The sequence below is a fragment of the Anolis carolinensis genome, chromosome 2 (genome assembly GCF_035594765.1).
Source record: "Anolis carolinensis isolate JA03-04 chromosome 2, rAnoCar3.1.pri, whole genome shotgun sequence".
In the NCBI taxonomy this organism is placed as follows: domain Eukaryota; kingdom Metazoa; phylum Chordata; class Lepidosauria; order Squamata; family Dactyloidae; genus Anolis; species Anolis carolinensis.
This window is the reverse complement of record NC_085842.1, coordinates 304,365,629-304,383,055: the sequence shown is the minus strand read 5'-3', so window position 1 is coordinate 304,383,055 and position 17,427 is coordinate 304,365,629. Positions and strand designations below refer to the sequence as shown.

Here is a 17,427-nt window from a genome sequence, read left to right as displayed (position 1 = left end):
TAGAGGATGGGCTGGAGATGTCAATGCCTTTGTCCTTTCATTATTGGCTGTTACTTCCTGATGATTATCAGATGGTGTAATATTGGCTAAACAGTATAATTTCTCAAGTGCTGTAGGGCATAGACATCCTGTGATAATGCAGCATGTCTCATTAAGAGCCACATTCACTATTTTAACGTAGTGAAAGATATGTTCCACACTGGACATGTGTATTCCACAGCATAGTAGCAAAACGCAAAGGCAGATGTTTTCACTGTGTCTGGTTGTGATCCCCAGGTTGTGTCAGTCAGCTTTCATATGATATTATTTCTAGCACCCACTTTTTGCTTGATATTCAAGCGGTGCTTCTTAAGTCAGAGCACGGACCAGAAGCGACTTACAGTTTAGCTGTGATGTAAAGTGGCAATACTTGTGATTTCTCGTTTGTAAACCCTAGATTTAAATTTCACATTGATTGATTGGCAACACATTCAACAATCATCAGTAAGCCTCATGACAGTTGTTAGAGCCCGCCAATGGCGTAGTGGACTAAGTGACTTGAAGGTTGGGTTGCTGACCTGAAAGCTGCCAGGTTCGAATCCCACCCGGGGAGAGCGCGGATGAGCTCCCTCTATCAGCTCCAGCTCCATGCGGGGACATGAGAGAAGCCTCCCACAAGGATGGTAAAACATCAAAACATCCGGGCGTCCCCTGGGCAACGTCCTTGCAAACGGCCAATTATCTCTCTCCAGAAGCAACTGAAGTTGCTCCTGACATGAAAAAAAAAGTCAGTTGTTCAGATTTTTCTAGTTAATAAAGGTATTTTTCCTTGAATCCTAAGAAGTCCTTTGGGATTTGAAATATCTAGAATTACTGTAAACCTAAACACAGTGTTTCTTGGGCATGATTTGGTACATGAACAATGAGTTGAACAAATAAATATTTTTGAACAATTAGATGTCCTAGTCTCATATCTCCAAAGATGTTTGATTGCTATGACTTTACTGTTAATGCCAGATATGGCATAAATCCTATCACTGTATTATGAGTATTGGTGTTTCATATGCTATGGATGGGAAGAATCATACATTTAAATCTATGCATCAGTTTAAATTACATTTCCATCCATATATATGCTTACATGTTGAAATATGTAACTGACTTAGGAGAAGATGAATAAGCCAGCCACCATAATGTTGATCGTTGAGAGCCAGAATTACAGTGTGAAAATGTAATCACCTGCAAAATGATTTCAGTTCAACATGATTCTACTTGATCCATTGCGCAAGTGGGGAGATCAAAACCAGAGAGAAAGAAAGAAAGATTGGCTCCCTTCAAAATCTGACATTAAGCAAGGGTGAACAGGAAGTAGATACAGATCTCTAAGGAAATCTCAGGTAATATGTAGTCAATCAGCACAGATTTAATTTTAGTTGCAGCAGCATTTCTCTCTCCATAATTTTACTGCTGTAATGAAAAAAGCTAAGACATCACCCAGTTTGGATTTTCGTATGGGAAGACTGGTAAGCTAATGTCGAGTTTTAAGGACAGCATGACCCCCATATCCACAGAGCCAGTATCAAAGTTTAATTTACCCACGTCTGTAAAGATATGTCTCTCTAGGCATTTTGTAAGTCCTTCAGTGGGATTCTGCAGTATGTTTCCACTAGATTTTGATAACAGAATTACATAAAAGGACCTAGAGAAATGTTTATTTGTTGGTATTTCTTGGTCTTTCAGCATGATTCTATAGAGCCGCGATGGTGCAACGGGTTAAACCCTTGTGCCGGCTGAACTGCTGACTTGAAGGTTGCCAGTTTGAATCCTTAAGAATGGAGTGAGCTCCCGTCTGTCAGCTCTAGCTTGCGGGGACACGAGAGAAGCCTCTCAGCAGGATGGTAACAAATCTGGGCGTTGTCTCTGTAGATGGCCTATTCTCTCATACCAGAAGCAACTTGCAGTATGTTCTCAAGTTGCTTCTGAAATGATTTTTAAGAAGCATGATTCTAGGGTATGCTTGTACCAGAAGCCATTAATATCAATAGGGTTTGCTATTGTACATAATTTTGCATTTCTGCAGTAAGTCCAGGAATGTAATCCTTGTGGATATGGTGGTCATACTAAACATGTATTTTGCCAATGCCTACAGTTGTGGATTACATGCTTTTGGTGGGGAAAAAATAAACAAAATAGATTGAGCAAGATTGAAATAAGAAAATAAGCACAATCAGATGATTTAGAAAGAAAGAAATTTCTGAGTGTCTCTGAGTCCGATCATAAAATAAGAAACCAGACATTTCTTTCATAGAATATACTTTTTTACTGCAATTCATACTCTAGCAAGCATGTCCATAATGTATGAGGAATTGTGGGCTCAAACAAAAAAAACTCTCTAATTCTCCCTCTTCAGTCTCAATTTCAGCAAACATTTGTCCACTAAAGTAGAGGTTCTCAGCCTGGTTCTTCTGGGTGTTTTGGGACTTTAGCTCCCAGAATTTCTGAGCATGGGCCAAACTGACTGGCGGTTCTGGCAACTGAAATTCAAAACACACTTGAAAATCATTGTGCTAGACATGCAGTTGGAACCTGAAATAAGTTTAAACTATAAGCAAATGGACTATAGCAGCTTATTCTTTTTTTTTCAACATTTGTAGCTTGGATTCTATAGCTAATACATAGGTTTGGCTTGCAGTTGCATCCGAGTGTGTAGTTAATTAATACTGAAGGGAACTCCCTTCTGCAAGAAAGGTTAGCCTGAGCTTTCAAACAGCCTTGTCTTGTTTGCTGTTATGGCAGTGGAAATACTAGCATGTGTCAATATTTATGGATTTTACGCACACGAAAGAGTTGCTTTACCTTCTGTTTACAGCAAACCAGATTGGAATGAAGACACCAAAGGACACATTTATTTATTTTTTTGTGTAGTGTTAAGTTTCGATTTAGCTTTCTGTTTGGTTTTGGTGGAATGAAGATCCTCTCAAGCAAATGGATTCCAACCCTTTCTGTTTCCCATGTGAGCCAGCAAGTTGTAGACATGAGTGTGTATGAAGTCACTTTCCAAATGATTGTTTGCAGCCATTCCTTCTGCACTCTGCTACACAAAGCGGAAAAGGTTCTGGAGTTTGTAGGGTTTAGGAAGGCTGTCCAGGTGAAGAGAGAGCTGCCAGAGTTGGAGGGTGTGAGCAAAGGCCAAGCAGTGCAAGGCATGGGTGGTTAAGGCCACAAATGAGTGAAAGATCCCAATGGAGTAGGTGTAACCTCTTATGAATAAGTTTCCATTGGTTATTAAAAAAATAATGGGAGGAAAAATACAAGACAATATGAAACAATAGAGCAGTTACTGTCTGTTAGGAATTGTGGGAGCTGAAGTCCAAAACACCTGGAGGGCTGAAATTTGGATCACCTCATTTTATATTGCACATATGGAATGATAGTTATAGCCAAAGATGGGGCTTTGATTTGCCCAATGAGGTCCAGGATGTCTTCTTACACAAGTGGCCAAAAATTATGCTTTCTCATCTATTTATTTATTTATTTACAGTATTTATATTCCACCCTTCTCACCCCGAAGGGGACTCAGGGCAGATCACATTATGTACATATAGGGCAAACATTCAATGCCCATACACACATTGAACCGAGACAGAGACAACAGACAGACAGACACAGAGGCAATTTAACCTTTTCCTGAGGGGATGTTCGATTCTGGCCACAGGGGGGAGCAGCTGCTTCATCATCCACTCTGATGGCACTTCCTCATTCCAACGTTGTAAATTAGTTAAACTTGCCTCCCCACTTTTTTTTTATAAGTGGTACCTTATTTCCTACTTGATAGATGCAACTATCTTTCGGGTTGCTAGGTAAGCAACGAGCAGGGGCTATATTTTATTTTTGACGGGTGCTCAAATTGACGGGTGCTCACCCCGCCACGGACTGGCCTCGAACTCATGACCTCATGGTCAGAGTGATTTATTGCAGCTGTTTACCAGCCTGCGCCACAGCCCAGCCCCATTCTACTCCATTCAAAGCCTTTCATGTTCCTAATGCACCCCGAAGAATTACTAGAGTGGGAGGGAGTATGACTTCCTTTGTAAAACAAGAAAGATCTGAACTGTTGAAAGAAGTGAAATGCACTCATTGGCGAGTTTTGTTCTTATATATTTTTTCTTCTCATTTTGCAGGCAAATGAGTGGAACAAGAATGATGACCGCTTGCTCCAAGCTGTGGAACATGGAGATGCAGAGAAAGTGGCATCACTCTTGGGCAAAAAGGGAGTCAGCTCCACCAAGCATGACAGTGAGGGCAAGACCGCGTAAGTCAGAAGTTGGGGCTCCAGCACCCTATTGCAGAAATGAATTTCATTATGTTTTGGGTTGGGTCCTCAGGGCAATTTTAAGGCCAAGAAGGACTTACTTTGAAACATAAAGTCAACCAGGAACAGGAAGTGGCAGCCACTTTTCCCCCTAAAACTCATTAGCCCTTGGCCAGATGCAAATCTGAGTAGTCATGGGTAAAATCCATTTATTTTTCAGCCGGCACTTTCTGTCTGAACCAGCATAGTTGAAAGCTATCAGCTACATTGTGTGGCAACTTCTTAGTAAATGCTATGAAGGCTTTAGGAGTATATGACTCTTTAGACTGGCTCTCTTTCTTTTCCCTTTCGTGCAATTTTTTTCTATTTGTGGTTTGGTTTACCTTAATATGAGGTCCAGTTTGCATTGGAGCCAACCACAATCTGTTATAGACAGCATTAGCAAAGTCATTTCTCAAACTAATTGGGAGAGTCACTGAAATTGAAATTAATCATAGCTAGTCATGGTGTTAAAACCAGCTTGGGGGAAGGTGGCAAAGGGAAATGTGTACGAAAGTGTGGGGAAGGAAATATGCATTCCTATTTGTTCCCATTCCCTTTTTATGAACTATGGTAGACAGATCGGTACATAAGTAACATTCCTGGTCTTCTGCGGGTCAGATTACATATAATATGTCTGGGCTAGTGTGTCAAAACATAGATCTGCCATAATGACATGCAAGACAAAAAACATACAATTGAATGATCAGATAGGTTGCATAGATGGTGTTGGGCATTCAGTGACCCCTTCTTCCGCTATCCTGGAAGCAGATGATTCTAAGATTACTTTTCACCATAGTCCTCCAACGTAACTCTAATCTAGAAAGAAGGTGCAAATGAGAAAGGGTAAGTTCAAAAAAGAATAGGAGGTGGAAGAAGAGGAGTTGTTTTTATAACCCTGCCTTTTCTACAAAGCTGGATTCAAGACATCTTACAAATTAAAATGTACAATGGCATGCAAATTACTTTAAAACATAAAAAAAGATTTCCACTAAAATAGACTTATAGGCAAGGCTGATTCTTTCCTCCTGGTTTTCTGCATACATTACATCCTCACGCCTACCCACTCCTTTTGTAATTGTGCTAGGCTTTGAGCAGTGCTTTTCAGGCTGCCCTGATGTCGGAGACTAGCAATTATTTTCTTTCCATTAGTCAAAAATATTTATGCCCATTGGACAGAGTTGTTTCTTCCTTTCTTGGAAATTAGCCAGGGTCCAACAGCCAGTGGCTCAGGGGTGGGCACTGGTCCAGAAACCACTATTTTGAGTAGCACTAGTTTAACTTTTATCTACAGTTCTTGTTACATGTGTTACGTGAAATGATCATTCTTTTTTGCAATGAATTATGTAGTAAAAAATTTATCCTGCTTGTTTGAGTTCAAACTTGAAACTACAGAAACATTAGTGTATGTCGTTCTAGTTTGAAATCAGATGCTTCCTGAAACCTTTCTGGTCTGCCTTTCTTTGCTTTCTTTTTAAAAATGGCAACATGAGATTTTTGGCATTATTCTTACAGCAGTGGAAAGAATCGATTTTACTGGGTGGTTGAAAAATAGCTCGATGCTTTCGTGTCACAGAAGAAAAGCAAAGGCTTTAAACTGGTCAGACAGGGAGAGAAGAAGCAGCCATATCCAGGGTGAAAGACCCTTGGACAATTTATGGCAAACTAGGAAATTGAAAAGCCCAACCTTCCCACTTTATTTATGGAATCAAGTTCCTGCTCCCTTGGGGGGCGGAGGTCTGATATCTGTGGGTTTTGCTGCCTTCGTTTGGTTTCTGTTTGGATTAAGAAATGGAATTGTGATGCCTGAACTCAAACCTCTTAAATAGTTTGGGAATTCTTTAATACGGGAGTAGGCTAATTGAAGTCCATGAATGGCATGCAGTCTTCAGTTTCCTCCATTCTTGGCTAAGGAAAAAACTACATCTGTTTTTGATTTAAAAAAGATTTCCTGATCTTAAATTAGGCCAGCTGTGGAGAGAAGGAGGCAAGTTTGAAAGGGCTAGCTGTTCCTTGTAGAGTTTTATGGAGGGTGTTTGTGTGTACCATCTTGGGTACCATCCTAGGAAACATCTAAATAGCATTTAAGATGGTTAGTCTTACCTAGGTATTATCTATGATTCTTTCCACATGGAATGAAGGTGTGCTCAGCCCTACTTCTTCCTTCATATCCTTCCTCACGATGGAAGAACCTCCACATAAGAGAAACATCCTTTGGTTGCTGTGAGTTTTCCAGGTTGTATGGCCATGTTCCAAAAACATTCACCCACATCTATGGTAGGCATCTTCAGAGGTTGTGAGGTATATTGGAAACTAGGCAACAGAGGTTTATATATCTGTCGAAGATCTACGGTGGGAGAAACAACTCTTGTCTATTGGAGGCACGTGTGAATGTTGCAATTAATTACCTTGATTAGCATTGCAAAGCCTTGCCTGCCATAGATGTGGGCGAAATGTATGGAGGGAATGTCTCTGGAACATGGCCATACAGCTCGGAAAACTCACAGCAACCCAGTGATTCCGACCATTAAAGCCTTCAACAACACACTGAAACATCCTTTCCTTGAACTTATCTCTTTTCATGTGAGGAAAGCAGTTTGTTGTTTAGGCAAGTATGGTGAGTTATGCCTGAACAAGTATCTTTTCTGTGGATTATGCTGAATGAAATGGTAGGTTTCTGGATCTCCAGACTGTAGGAGCAAGGGATTTTGGTTAGAGTTGCCTTTGAGCTGCAATTTTAGACCTTTATTCCTCCTTCTGGCAGGTGAGCATCCCTCTAGAGATGCTTCTTATCAATCAGAAGTAACAAACAGTGACTTCAAAATAAAATCTGAGAAGTGTGGCAGTTGCCTAGTTCCCGTTCCTTCCCCTTCCCACAGCGAACAAAACATTGATTAAACAGAGAGAGCATTGATACATCTTGTAACCACATTGGTACTTTTTGTACCAACACCTATTTTTAAGAACATCATCATTTTAATTAACTAGTACATTTACATTTAGCACTCCATAGAGCATTTACTCATTTGGTGTTTTTGAGAAATCCTGGTAGATTTTATGGTCCCCTACATTTGAACCATGTTGTGCATGTAATAAACCCCAGATCTGATGGAGATCTTTAGCGTAGTCTTGTGTCTGATCATCCTGCTTTGTGGCAGAAACACACATATGCTCTTGCATAATCTGATAGGGTAAGGTCAAGCTTCTCATCTCATTTCTTAAGACATAAATGAGTGGGACATTGTATTGCAACATTTCAGGCTGCAGATGAAAGATGACATTTCTGAATGCTCCCTTGATCTTTAAAATTGTTCTTTGCCTACAAATGGAAAAATAAAGCATTCACAGGTGTGTGTGCACATGTTTGTCTATACCTCAGCCCTTTCATTGATGCGCCAGTTTTCTGTTTCAAGGAAGAGCAGAGGGGTTTAGATTTTTATCTGTCATATTTGTTGGCTACACAGAAGTTTTAAAATCCATTTCCCCATCATGTTTTCCCCATATATTATTCTGTTCAATGCCAGTGATGGTCATTCTAGAGATTTCTAGAGATTTCTAGAAAGCACATCTCTAGAAATGCATTTCTGTGGACAGTTTCCAGCAAATGTTGGCCGTAGAATCATGCTAGAATACCAAAATTTCTAGCAAGATATTATCTCAGGTTAAAAAAATAGTACAGTAGAGTCCCACTTATCCAACATTCTGGATTATCCAACACATTTTTGTAGTCAATGTTTTCAATACATCATGATATTTTGGTGCTAAATTCGTAAATACAGTAATTACTACACAGCATTACTGCATACTGAACTACTTTTTCTGTCAAATGTGTTGTTAAACATGATGTTTTGGTGCTTAATTTGTAAAATCATAACCTAATTTGATGTGTAATAGGCTTTTCCTTAATCCCTTCTTATTATCCAACATATTCGCTTATCCAACGTTCTGCTGGCCCGTTTATGTTGGATAAGTGAGATTCTACTGTATTTTCTTTATTTGGATTTTTTTTCATTTTATTGGGATCTTGTGGCTCTAATCCCAGCAAATGTGAATAGCTGACTCTAGTTATAGTTTGCTTTGATTATACAGCTTTAGATCCATAGAAGCTTGTTTATGGTGCAGCAATGGATGAATGCGTTATTGATCCCTTAGCTGACTCCCTTCCTGTTCTGTTTGTGTTTACATAATTAATCTGGAGGTGACAAATAGATCAAAAAACAAGCAACAGAGTATATTATTTAATTAGCTGGCCTAGTGGGATAAAACATTGTGTTTGAATGAGGCAAACATTTCAAAAGTGTAAGTTTGCCTCTTTTTCCTAAGAGCATAATGATAAAAATGAAATTATCCTTGTATTGCAATTATACTGTCCAACTGCCTGTTGACTTACAGTCCCATGGTGTAGTGGGGTGAGGACTACCTTAGTCAAAACATTGAGATTGTTCAATCGAGAGAAAGATAGCTTTTCCAATCTCCAGAGTAACTGTAGGGATCAAGGAGAGTATGGGGATGTCTTGCAACAGTATCATTGCGAATTATAATGGATAGTTTTAGATGAACCAGGATGTTATAGTGATTTGAGCATTAGATTGTGATTCTGGAGACCAGGGTTCAAATCCTTTGCTTGAGTCACCTTAGAAAAGTCACAGCCTCAGAGGAAAGCAAAAGCAAAGCTTGCCAATAAAGCCCTATAATATGTTTGTTTTCAGATTACCATGAGAGAGGAATGACAAACACAACAACACAACTTTAGTGGGCTAGGGCTCAAATAGAAAACTAAGATCCATCCGTTTTACAGGGTTCTGATGAATTAGAAAACTGCTAGAATTGGTTTGTAGGCTATGGGTCAGGTAGAGCTACCCGTCTTTAGGCAGTTTTCTTATGGAGTAGCCATGAAGACTCATGCTGTATGTCTTCACTTTAAAATTTACCATTATACTTTATCTGAATGATAAAACATGCTATCCTTGTGGAGTTTTACTATTGATAGTTACTAGTACCTCCCTAGGGAGCTGTTGCCGTTAATCACAAATAAATATGAGCCCTGTTTCCACTTTTTTGTTTTTGTTTTCATGTCTGCTAGTAACTGCAATATGTGACGTGGTCAATGAAATCTATGAGTCAAAAAGAAGATGGGCTGGGCATATAGCACAAATAAAAGACAACCAATGGGCATGTCAACTAACAAACTGGATGCCAAGAGACCACAAGCAGCCCTTAGGCCAGAAATGGAAAATGGTACATTTACATGAAGCCCGAAGGAGTGGACTGACGACAAATCGGATAGAATAGTAACAATCCAGAATAAGGAAGTATTGAGAGTTCTATCCAAAACAGGCAGCAGTTGGGTGGTTCAATGAGACAAGGCTGGGAAAACTCCTTCCAGAAATCATGGAGTGGAGCTGCCAGTCAGTGCTGGAGAACTAGGACTAGATGGGCCAGTAATCAGATTCAGTGTAAGAAAGCTTCATGTTTTCTAGTGATTAACGTCTGTGCATAAACTAGAACATTGTCAGTTTTGTAAAAATTACAAGGGTATTTAAAGATAATTGTAGCTTTCTGAGCCAATGTGGTAAGCTTGCCTGAACACATTTGGCTTGATATGAATCAAAACCATAATGTGCTGATGGAAAAGAAGGCACTGCTAGTGAGGTAAAAACAAGACACAGCTTGGAGGGGCATTTTCATGACTGTTAAATGCAGGAGGCATTTAAGAGTAATTATAATAGAGATGTGAATCATGTGGCCTGTGAGCCATATAGAGCCCTTGAGATCCCACAGCAACTGCCAAAAGCTCTTAATTGTAGTAAAGTCAATTTTGAGGTATGGCAACCCTATGAATGGGACAGCTCTAAGTTGCCCTTCCATCAACAGCCCTCCTCCAGTCTTTCAGACTCAGGCCCTGGCTTCTTTGAGTTTATCCATCTGTAATGCCGTCATCCTCTTTTCCTACTGATTGCTGCTTTGCAAAGCAGTATTGTATTTATCAGTGAGTCTCATCTTCTCATGATATATCCAGAGGATGACCATCATATTTTTTGTCATCTTGGCTTCTAAGGAGAGTTCAGTCTTCATTTATTCATCAACCCATTAATTTAACATTCTGGCAGTCCATGGTATCTATAGACCTCTCCTTCAGCATGATATTTGAAAAGCTCTTAGTCCACAATATTTTGGCTCTGAAAAACGTGATGTTTTCTGGCAAAAATACTTTTTGAGAATGTAAAAACTCTACATGTTCTTTTATGGGGTTTCCAATCCCACAACTGCCCTTATGTTATCTAGACTTGATGACAATTGCAGTCATATAATATCTAGAGGGACATAACGTCCTCACCCCGTTGTGTAAACGATTCTGAACTTGAATATGTGTTTTTAGCTGCCCTGAGTCCCCCCCTCCCCCGGGAGATAGAGCATCCTATAAATAAAGTGTTGTTGTTGTTGATGATGTTGTTGTTGTTGTTATATAGTATCTTTCATTTAAAAACAATTTTCTGTTGCTGTCAGTTGATTTAGCTTTAAAAAGCTAGCTGTGATTGAGATTGCATGGATTATCACAATGTTGTCAAGTTTGAAGGCAGCATAGCTAGCGGATAGAGGGAAAATACCAAACCAAAAATAATATAATGAACTCAGCCCTTTCCATTTGTTTCTACAGGAAATATTAGTAGCTAATAATGTGGCTTACAAAACCTCAAACTAAAATCCAGCTAAATTTCTTATATTCAGAAGTTTAAAAAATACAATTAAAAAGGCAAACTTGTTTTTAAAAATTCCAAGTTAAAACAGATAATAACCAACAGATAGAAGCACAGCACACTGCATTGAAAACACCCTTCAAAGCACCAAAGGCCTGGTGAAATGAAAAGGTCTTTGTCTGCCCTCAGAAAGAGAATAGAAAGGGGGAAAACTGAACTTTCTGTAGAAGGGAGTTTCACAACCTTCTGTAGCCACTGAAAGGTCTCTCTCCCACGTCATTGCCAGACTTCCTTGTGATAGTGTGGAACCTAAAGAAAACCTGAAGATCTGAAAATTCAGCCTGGCTCGTGTAGGGAGATGCAGCCTTTTAGAGAGTCCGTCCCCGAAGCCATGTAGGTCTTTAAAGGTCATAACCAGCGTTTTAAATTTTGCCTCGAAAGGACCCAGTTACATAAGCAGAAAAATCAAAGAAGATTCAGCCAGTGTAATTTGTGTTGGAGCACCAAACAAATTATGTTTACATGCCGCACTACAAAAGAGTGCTAAGATTGAAACCAGCAGCTACTCATTAATGCATGAGGTCCCGTATTCTGTAAAGCCAGATGTGGTCTATTCAGAACTGGTTTTGGTAATGGCTGCTTGAGCTACGTTTAAAATCAAGTCTAATTTTATGTCAGAGGTAAGGTCCCCTGTAGGCATGGACAGAGGGAAACATGCCGAGAGTAATTGGAGAGATTAATATAAGGGTGGTTTGTAGGTAAAAGTTTTTAAAGAGTATTTTGAGATTTTAATTATCTGTGGTTCTCAGCTGTAATTTACTTAATTTCTGTAGAAAATGAGATAAAGATTAGAATGTAAAACTAGGAATGCATGGACGTTATACAAATATAGCACTTTGAACACCAGTTTAACTGCCATTGCTTCATCTTGTGACATCCAAAGATGTCTAGCTCTGTGAGATATTTACAGCCCTCTGCTAGAGAGCTCTAGTGCCTCACCAAACTATAAATCCCAGGATTCCATAGGATGCAGCTGGGACACTTAAGGTGGTATCTAACCTCTAAAACGAAATGTGACTGAGACATAGGGTACAGATCCTCAAAACTGAGGGTGCATCTACACTGTAAAATCAATGGAGTTTGACACCACTTTAACTGACAGGACTCAATTGTGTGGAATCGTGGGAATTGCAGCCTTCTCTCCGAAAGACTGCTGGTGTGCAACCAAACTACAACTGGTGTAGAACTGCATTAATTCCATAGTGTAGATGCACCCTTAGACTTGGTAATAGGGCAGGATAAAATCCCCCATCACAATCATTCAGCTCTATGCTTGATTGTGCTTTACTGTCCCACATTCTCACCTCCTTCTCAGGGAATCCAGAAACAGTTCATTGTATCCTTGATAGAAAGGAAGAATATGTGTTTACTACTATAAATAGTTACTGCTGCCATTATCACGGTCACCCCAGGCTGTAAATGCAATGAATATATTCAATGCCTTGTTGCATTCCGCACTTGAGAACTCCTATCCAAGTTGTAATGCAAGTGTTATAATTTTTCACATTTATTTTCATTTTAGTCTGCACCTGACTCACATATGTGTGAACAGGGGAGCCAGTGTGGTGTAGTCTTCTGATCATGGATTATGACTCTGTAGAACAAGGTTGAAATCCCCACTCAGTAATGGAAACCCACTGGGTGACCTTGGGCAAATCACACTCTCTTAGCCTCAGAGGAAGACACTAGCAAAACCCCTGCATTACCAAGAAAATCCCATGATAGAGCCCATGAAAGATTCACCTTAGGATCACCATAAGTTGGCTATGACTTGAAGACAAACACCAACAAATAAGTGAACTACTTACTGCCTTCTGCAAAATGACTCCACATTTCCACTCAGTCTACTTTTCTGGTGGAGAGAGACTTAGAAGAGCCAAAGAACTGGCCGCTACCAGATTTGACTTTTCTTTGTTGTCAGCATTATTTAGGCAGCTCCTTACCAGAGTCACTTGGGACACAGGGAGGATTGAGTGGGGAGGAGGGCTCGGTTTCTTCCTTCATCCAAAGTTTTGAAGACATCAAGAAGCTGTGAGAATCTCTCAGTTCACTTGCCTCTCTCCAAGACTTAGTTCATAAGTGGGAGATTATCCAGCACACACACCCTTAATCCCAGAAAGGAGATTTAAATAGCTTTCGAAGTCTCCAAAATTCAGTGCCAAGCAAGATTGTTCTTTGTCTGCATTGAGTTAGCTGAAATAAAAGAAAGGCTTTCCTAACCTCCAGAATCTAGTAGACTCCAAAAACATATTCCCCAGAATTATTTGCTTATTATCTTTCACAGCAGCAATTGAAGCAACTAATAATTATAGAATTTTTGAATTAGAAGAGTGTTACAAAATATATAATTGTTGTTACATTATACTATTTAAAAGCAATAGAACAATAAGTGATAAAAACCATCAGATACTGAGTGTGAGGCCCATAAAACTGTTTTCTGGTTTGTTTAGTTTGTGTGTATAAGTGTGCATTTTGTTTTTGTATTTTTGCATTAATGTAGGCTTGTAGTTAGTTGTAATAGGTAGACGATAGCTGTGTAGTTTCAGCATTATCTATAATAAAATCTTACTTTCTATTATGTTTTTATCTTTCTTGAATAAAAATTATTTTAAAAGCAAAACAAAGATTCTCAAAATTGTGGGAACCTTCTTGGCTGAATGGTGGGTGTAAATATGCTAAACTATCAATCTTGGGGAATGTTTTATTTTTAGCATTGCAGTTTCCAGAATGTCCTTGGCATGTGTCAGGATGTTTATTGTAGCAACTGATCATTGCAATTTCAGTTTAATCCCTCCCCTCATGCTATCACCAACAGTGTGTATTGGGCTATAATTCCCATCATCCCCGAACACCATTGTAGATTTCCAATTCTTGCATCTCACTTTCTCAAAATGCCCTAGGTGTTGCACAGAGGATGACAATAAAGCTGTCCATTTTGGTCAAAACAAGAAACACCAAGTTCTAGCTCAAAGGAAGAGCAGGTTTTTCAGTAGTAAAAAGCATTGCATGAGAACGTTGAGTTTCTTCCTCTTTTAGGGCATGTTAAAACTAGACGTTTGTGCCCTAAACCTGTCAGAATGGTTTAGAAACAAAAAAATAACAACCCAAAAATTGACTACATAATGAAGTTTTGTTGTGCCCTCCTTTCCCTGCACCCCAACAGAGATTCTCCTCACATGCCCTTGGGTTTCTTTCCCCTCTTTCCCACCCCAACATTTTGGCTCGCACTAGTTGTAAGCAGCTGAACCACATAATGAGCAATCTGCCAACTGTTTTGTATTACTGTTTGCTCTTAGGAGAGAGCTCTCTGCCCATTTCTTGGCTCTGAGTGGGAAGAACCCAAGTTGCTGCCTCTGCAACCTTTGCTCAAGTCTAAACACATCCTTTCTTTAAAAATTTAGTTTCCACCTAGTTTCGGCGAAGGTTTCAAAAGTTATTGTTATCGAAAGTACGGACTATCAAAAACCTAATTGTACAACAGCAGCACCTACTGAACAGTCTGGGATATGCAGCTCCAGATCCTAGTTGGAAATAAATAGAGGTGAAGGGTGAAGGCCCAGTTGGGTTGTTACAGGGGATATAATACAATAAAGAAACTTTCCCAGTTTGTTTTGGGATGGATTGCAGGAGATAGAGTTCAAAAGAGTCATTGTCCTAAGGTCTATTTCAAACTGAAGCCAGGGACTTCTGTCATAGTGCTGCTTAATATGGTCAACCCTTCACATTTGCAGTTACTTCTCAAAGGTAACAAAGAGTAATTTCAGTTATTTCCTTTCTTCTGTTAAAAAAAATTACCGTATATACTCAAGTATAAGCCGACCTGAATTTAAGCTGAGGCACCTAATTTTACCACAAAAAACTGGGAAAACTTATTGACTCGAGTATAAGCCGAGGGTGGGAAATGCAGCAGCTACTGGTAAATTTCAAAAATAAATTTAGATACCAATAAAATTACATTAATTGAGGCATCAGTGGGTTAAATGTTTTGAATATTTACTGTATTTCAAAGAAAAACAGTAAACTAACTCTATAAGTGGAAAAGCAACAATAACTTTATAATCATCATCATCAACAGCTTTATTTGTACCCTGCCCTATCTATCTCTCCCTGGGGACTCAGGCCAGCTTCCAACATAGTAACGGGCAAACATATAATGCCTACATAAACAATGCAGAGCTAGATATAGAGCTATCATTATATATACTAATTTCACATGTGTATTTCCCCCTGAAACCTTTGCAAATCCTCTCTATGTGCATTTTCCTCCTGCAATATTTGTAAGCCCTATTTATCAATGTTTATATCTATCTAGACATCTGTGTGTGTGCGCGCGCACACACATTTTCCCTCTGCACTTGCAAACATGTGAGGGTAAAATTCATATAAAATTCATATATAAAATTAATGTATATATATATAGGAACATGGAAATCTATACAGTAGAGTCTCACGTATCCAACACTCGCTTATCCAACATTCTGGATTATCCAACGCATCTTTGTAGTCAATGTTTTCAATACATCATGATATTTTGGTGCTAAATTGGTAAATACAGTAATTACTACATAGCATTACTGCATATTGAACTACTTTTTCTGTCAAATTTGTTGTATAACATGATGTTTTGGTGCTTAATTTGTAAAATCATAACCTAATTTTATGTTTAATAGGGTTTTCCTTAATGCCTCCTTATTATCCAACATATTCGCTTATCCAACATTCTGCTGGCCCGTTTATGTTGGATAAGTGAGACACTACTGTATATATAAAAGACAAATGGTGTCCTCCCCTGCCACTAAACAACAAAAGTACAAGCCCCAGAACCTAGAAATTTGTCAGCACAATCCACCATCCTTGCCCCTACGTTCCGACAACAAAAAGAAAAGAAAAATAAAGTCCTAATTAGAGGGAGAGGAATAATTGTCTTTAGCCAATTGCTGCCAGTTAGAAGACTAAGCTCCGCCCACTTGGTCTCCTAGCAACCTACTCAGGCCTCACTCTCTCTTCCCCACTGCCTATAAAATACAGATTATCTAATTTGCACTGGATTACATGGCATTGTAGACTCAAGGCCCTTCCACACAGCTATATAACCCATTTATAATTTATATTATCTGCTTTGAACTGGATTATCTTGAGTCCACACTGCCATATAATCCACTTCAGTGTGCATTTTATTCAGCTCTATAGAAGGAGCCAATCTTTGTTTCCGCAGCAAGCCAATTTTATTCAAAATCCAATGATCACAGGGACAGAAAGTGAGTACAGGGCCTATCTTGTTCATAACTTGGGGATTGCCTGTATATTTCAAAATGCATGTCAACAAACCTTGGAGTCACAGTTTCCTCATTCCTATTCCAGGCTGTGCAGTACCCAAATGTGCAAACACTGGCTTCTCCATTTCTTTTATGGAAAAGTAGCCCATATTCTCAACTCACGGTTCAATGCTCATCCAATATATGAAATTCAGGCAATGGCTGACATGTTTGTTGTCTGAAGAAGAAACTTGAAAAAATATATTTTAAAGCCATTTTTGAAAACTTCCCTAATGGAGAAATTATCATTATTCCTCCCAAAATCTAATCAGAAATTCAGACTGTTAAGAGTAGTTGTGATTGAAGAGCAAAGTAAAGATGCTACCATAATGCAAAAGATTGCAGTGAAGGCAAAATTATCCTGAGAATTCAGATAAATTTATTATTATAGTCGCATTGCACGTGGAAGGGCTGTAATTCAGGCAGTGCTGCAAAGTAGCTCTGTGTAGTTATATTCATTTTCAGGTAGTTAGAACAGAACACTATACATATCGTCCACTGTGGCTGTCTGTTTCCCTGATACATCTTCTTTAATGCATCTCACTAATGCACATGACAGAGGCCTCTTCCACACAGCTGTATAAAATCCACATTGAACTGGATTATATGGCAGTGTGGACTCAGATAATCCAGTTCAAAGTAGATATAGTTCAGTATCTACCTTGATATTCTGGGTTGTATGGTTGTGTGGAAGGGCCCGGAGAGGCAGAGGGAGAAACCGAGGGAAAATAGTTGATTTGTAGCTACAATGTACTTTGCCTTCATTCCCATTCTATATTATACCAAGCCAAAGGACAAATGAGAGTACATTCAGTTTCTAAATGGATGTCATACCTATTCAACCTTGGAACTGCACTGTGTGGTGCTGGGCAAGTTATACTTAAGAGGAAGGTAAAGGCAAATCCTCTGAGAAAACCTAGGAGCAAGGCTGTGGCCGGGGTGTCCTCAAGCTGCTTTATGTTTCACAGGGACTCCAGAAGAATTGAGAGGAAGCAAGGTGTGAAGGATAGTATGAGTGACAGAT

At 39.2% G+C, this 17,427-nt stretch overlaps 1 protein-coding gene across 2 annotated transcripts in view; it reads left to right on the top strand.

Moving 5' to 3' along the window:
- The window catches only part of rai14 (retinoic acid induced 14), a 135,576-nt gene that overhangs the window by 79,727 nt on the left and 38,422 nt on the right, over positions 1–17,427 (top strand). For both annotated transcript variants that reach the window (XM_062972511.1, XM_062972510.1), the window contains exon 3: positions 4,161–4,291. In XM_062972511.1, coding sequence (XP_062828581.1) covers positions 4,161–4,291 — 131 coding nt within the window. The remainder of the gene's footprint in view (positions 1–4,160; positions 4,292–17,427) is intronic.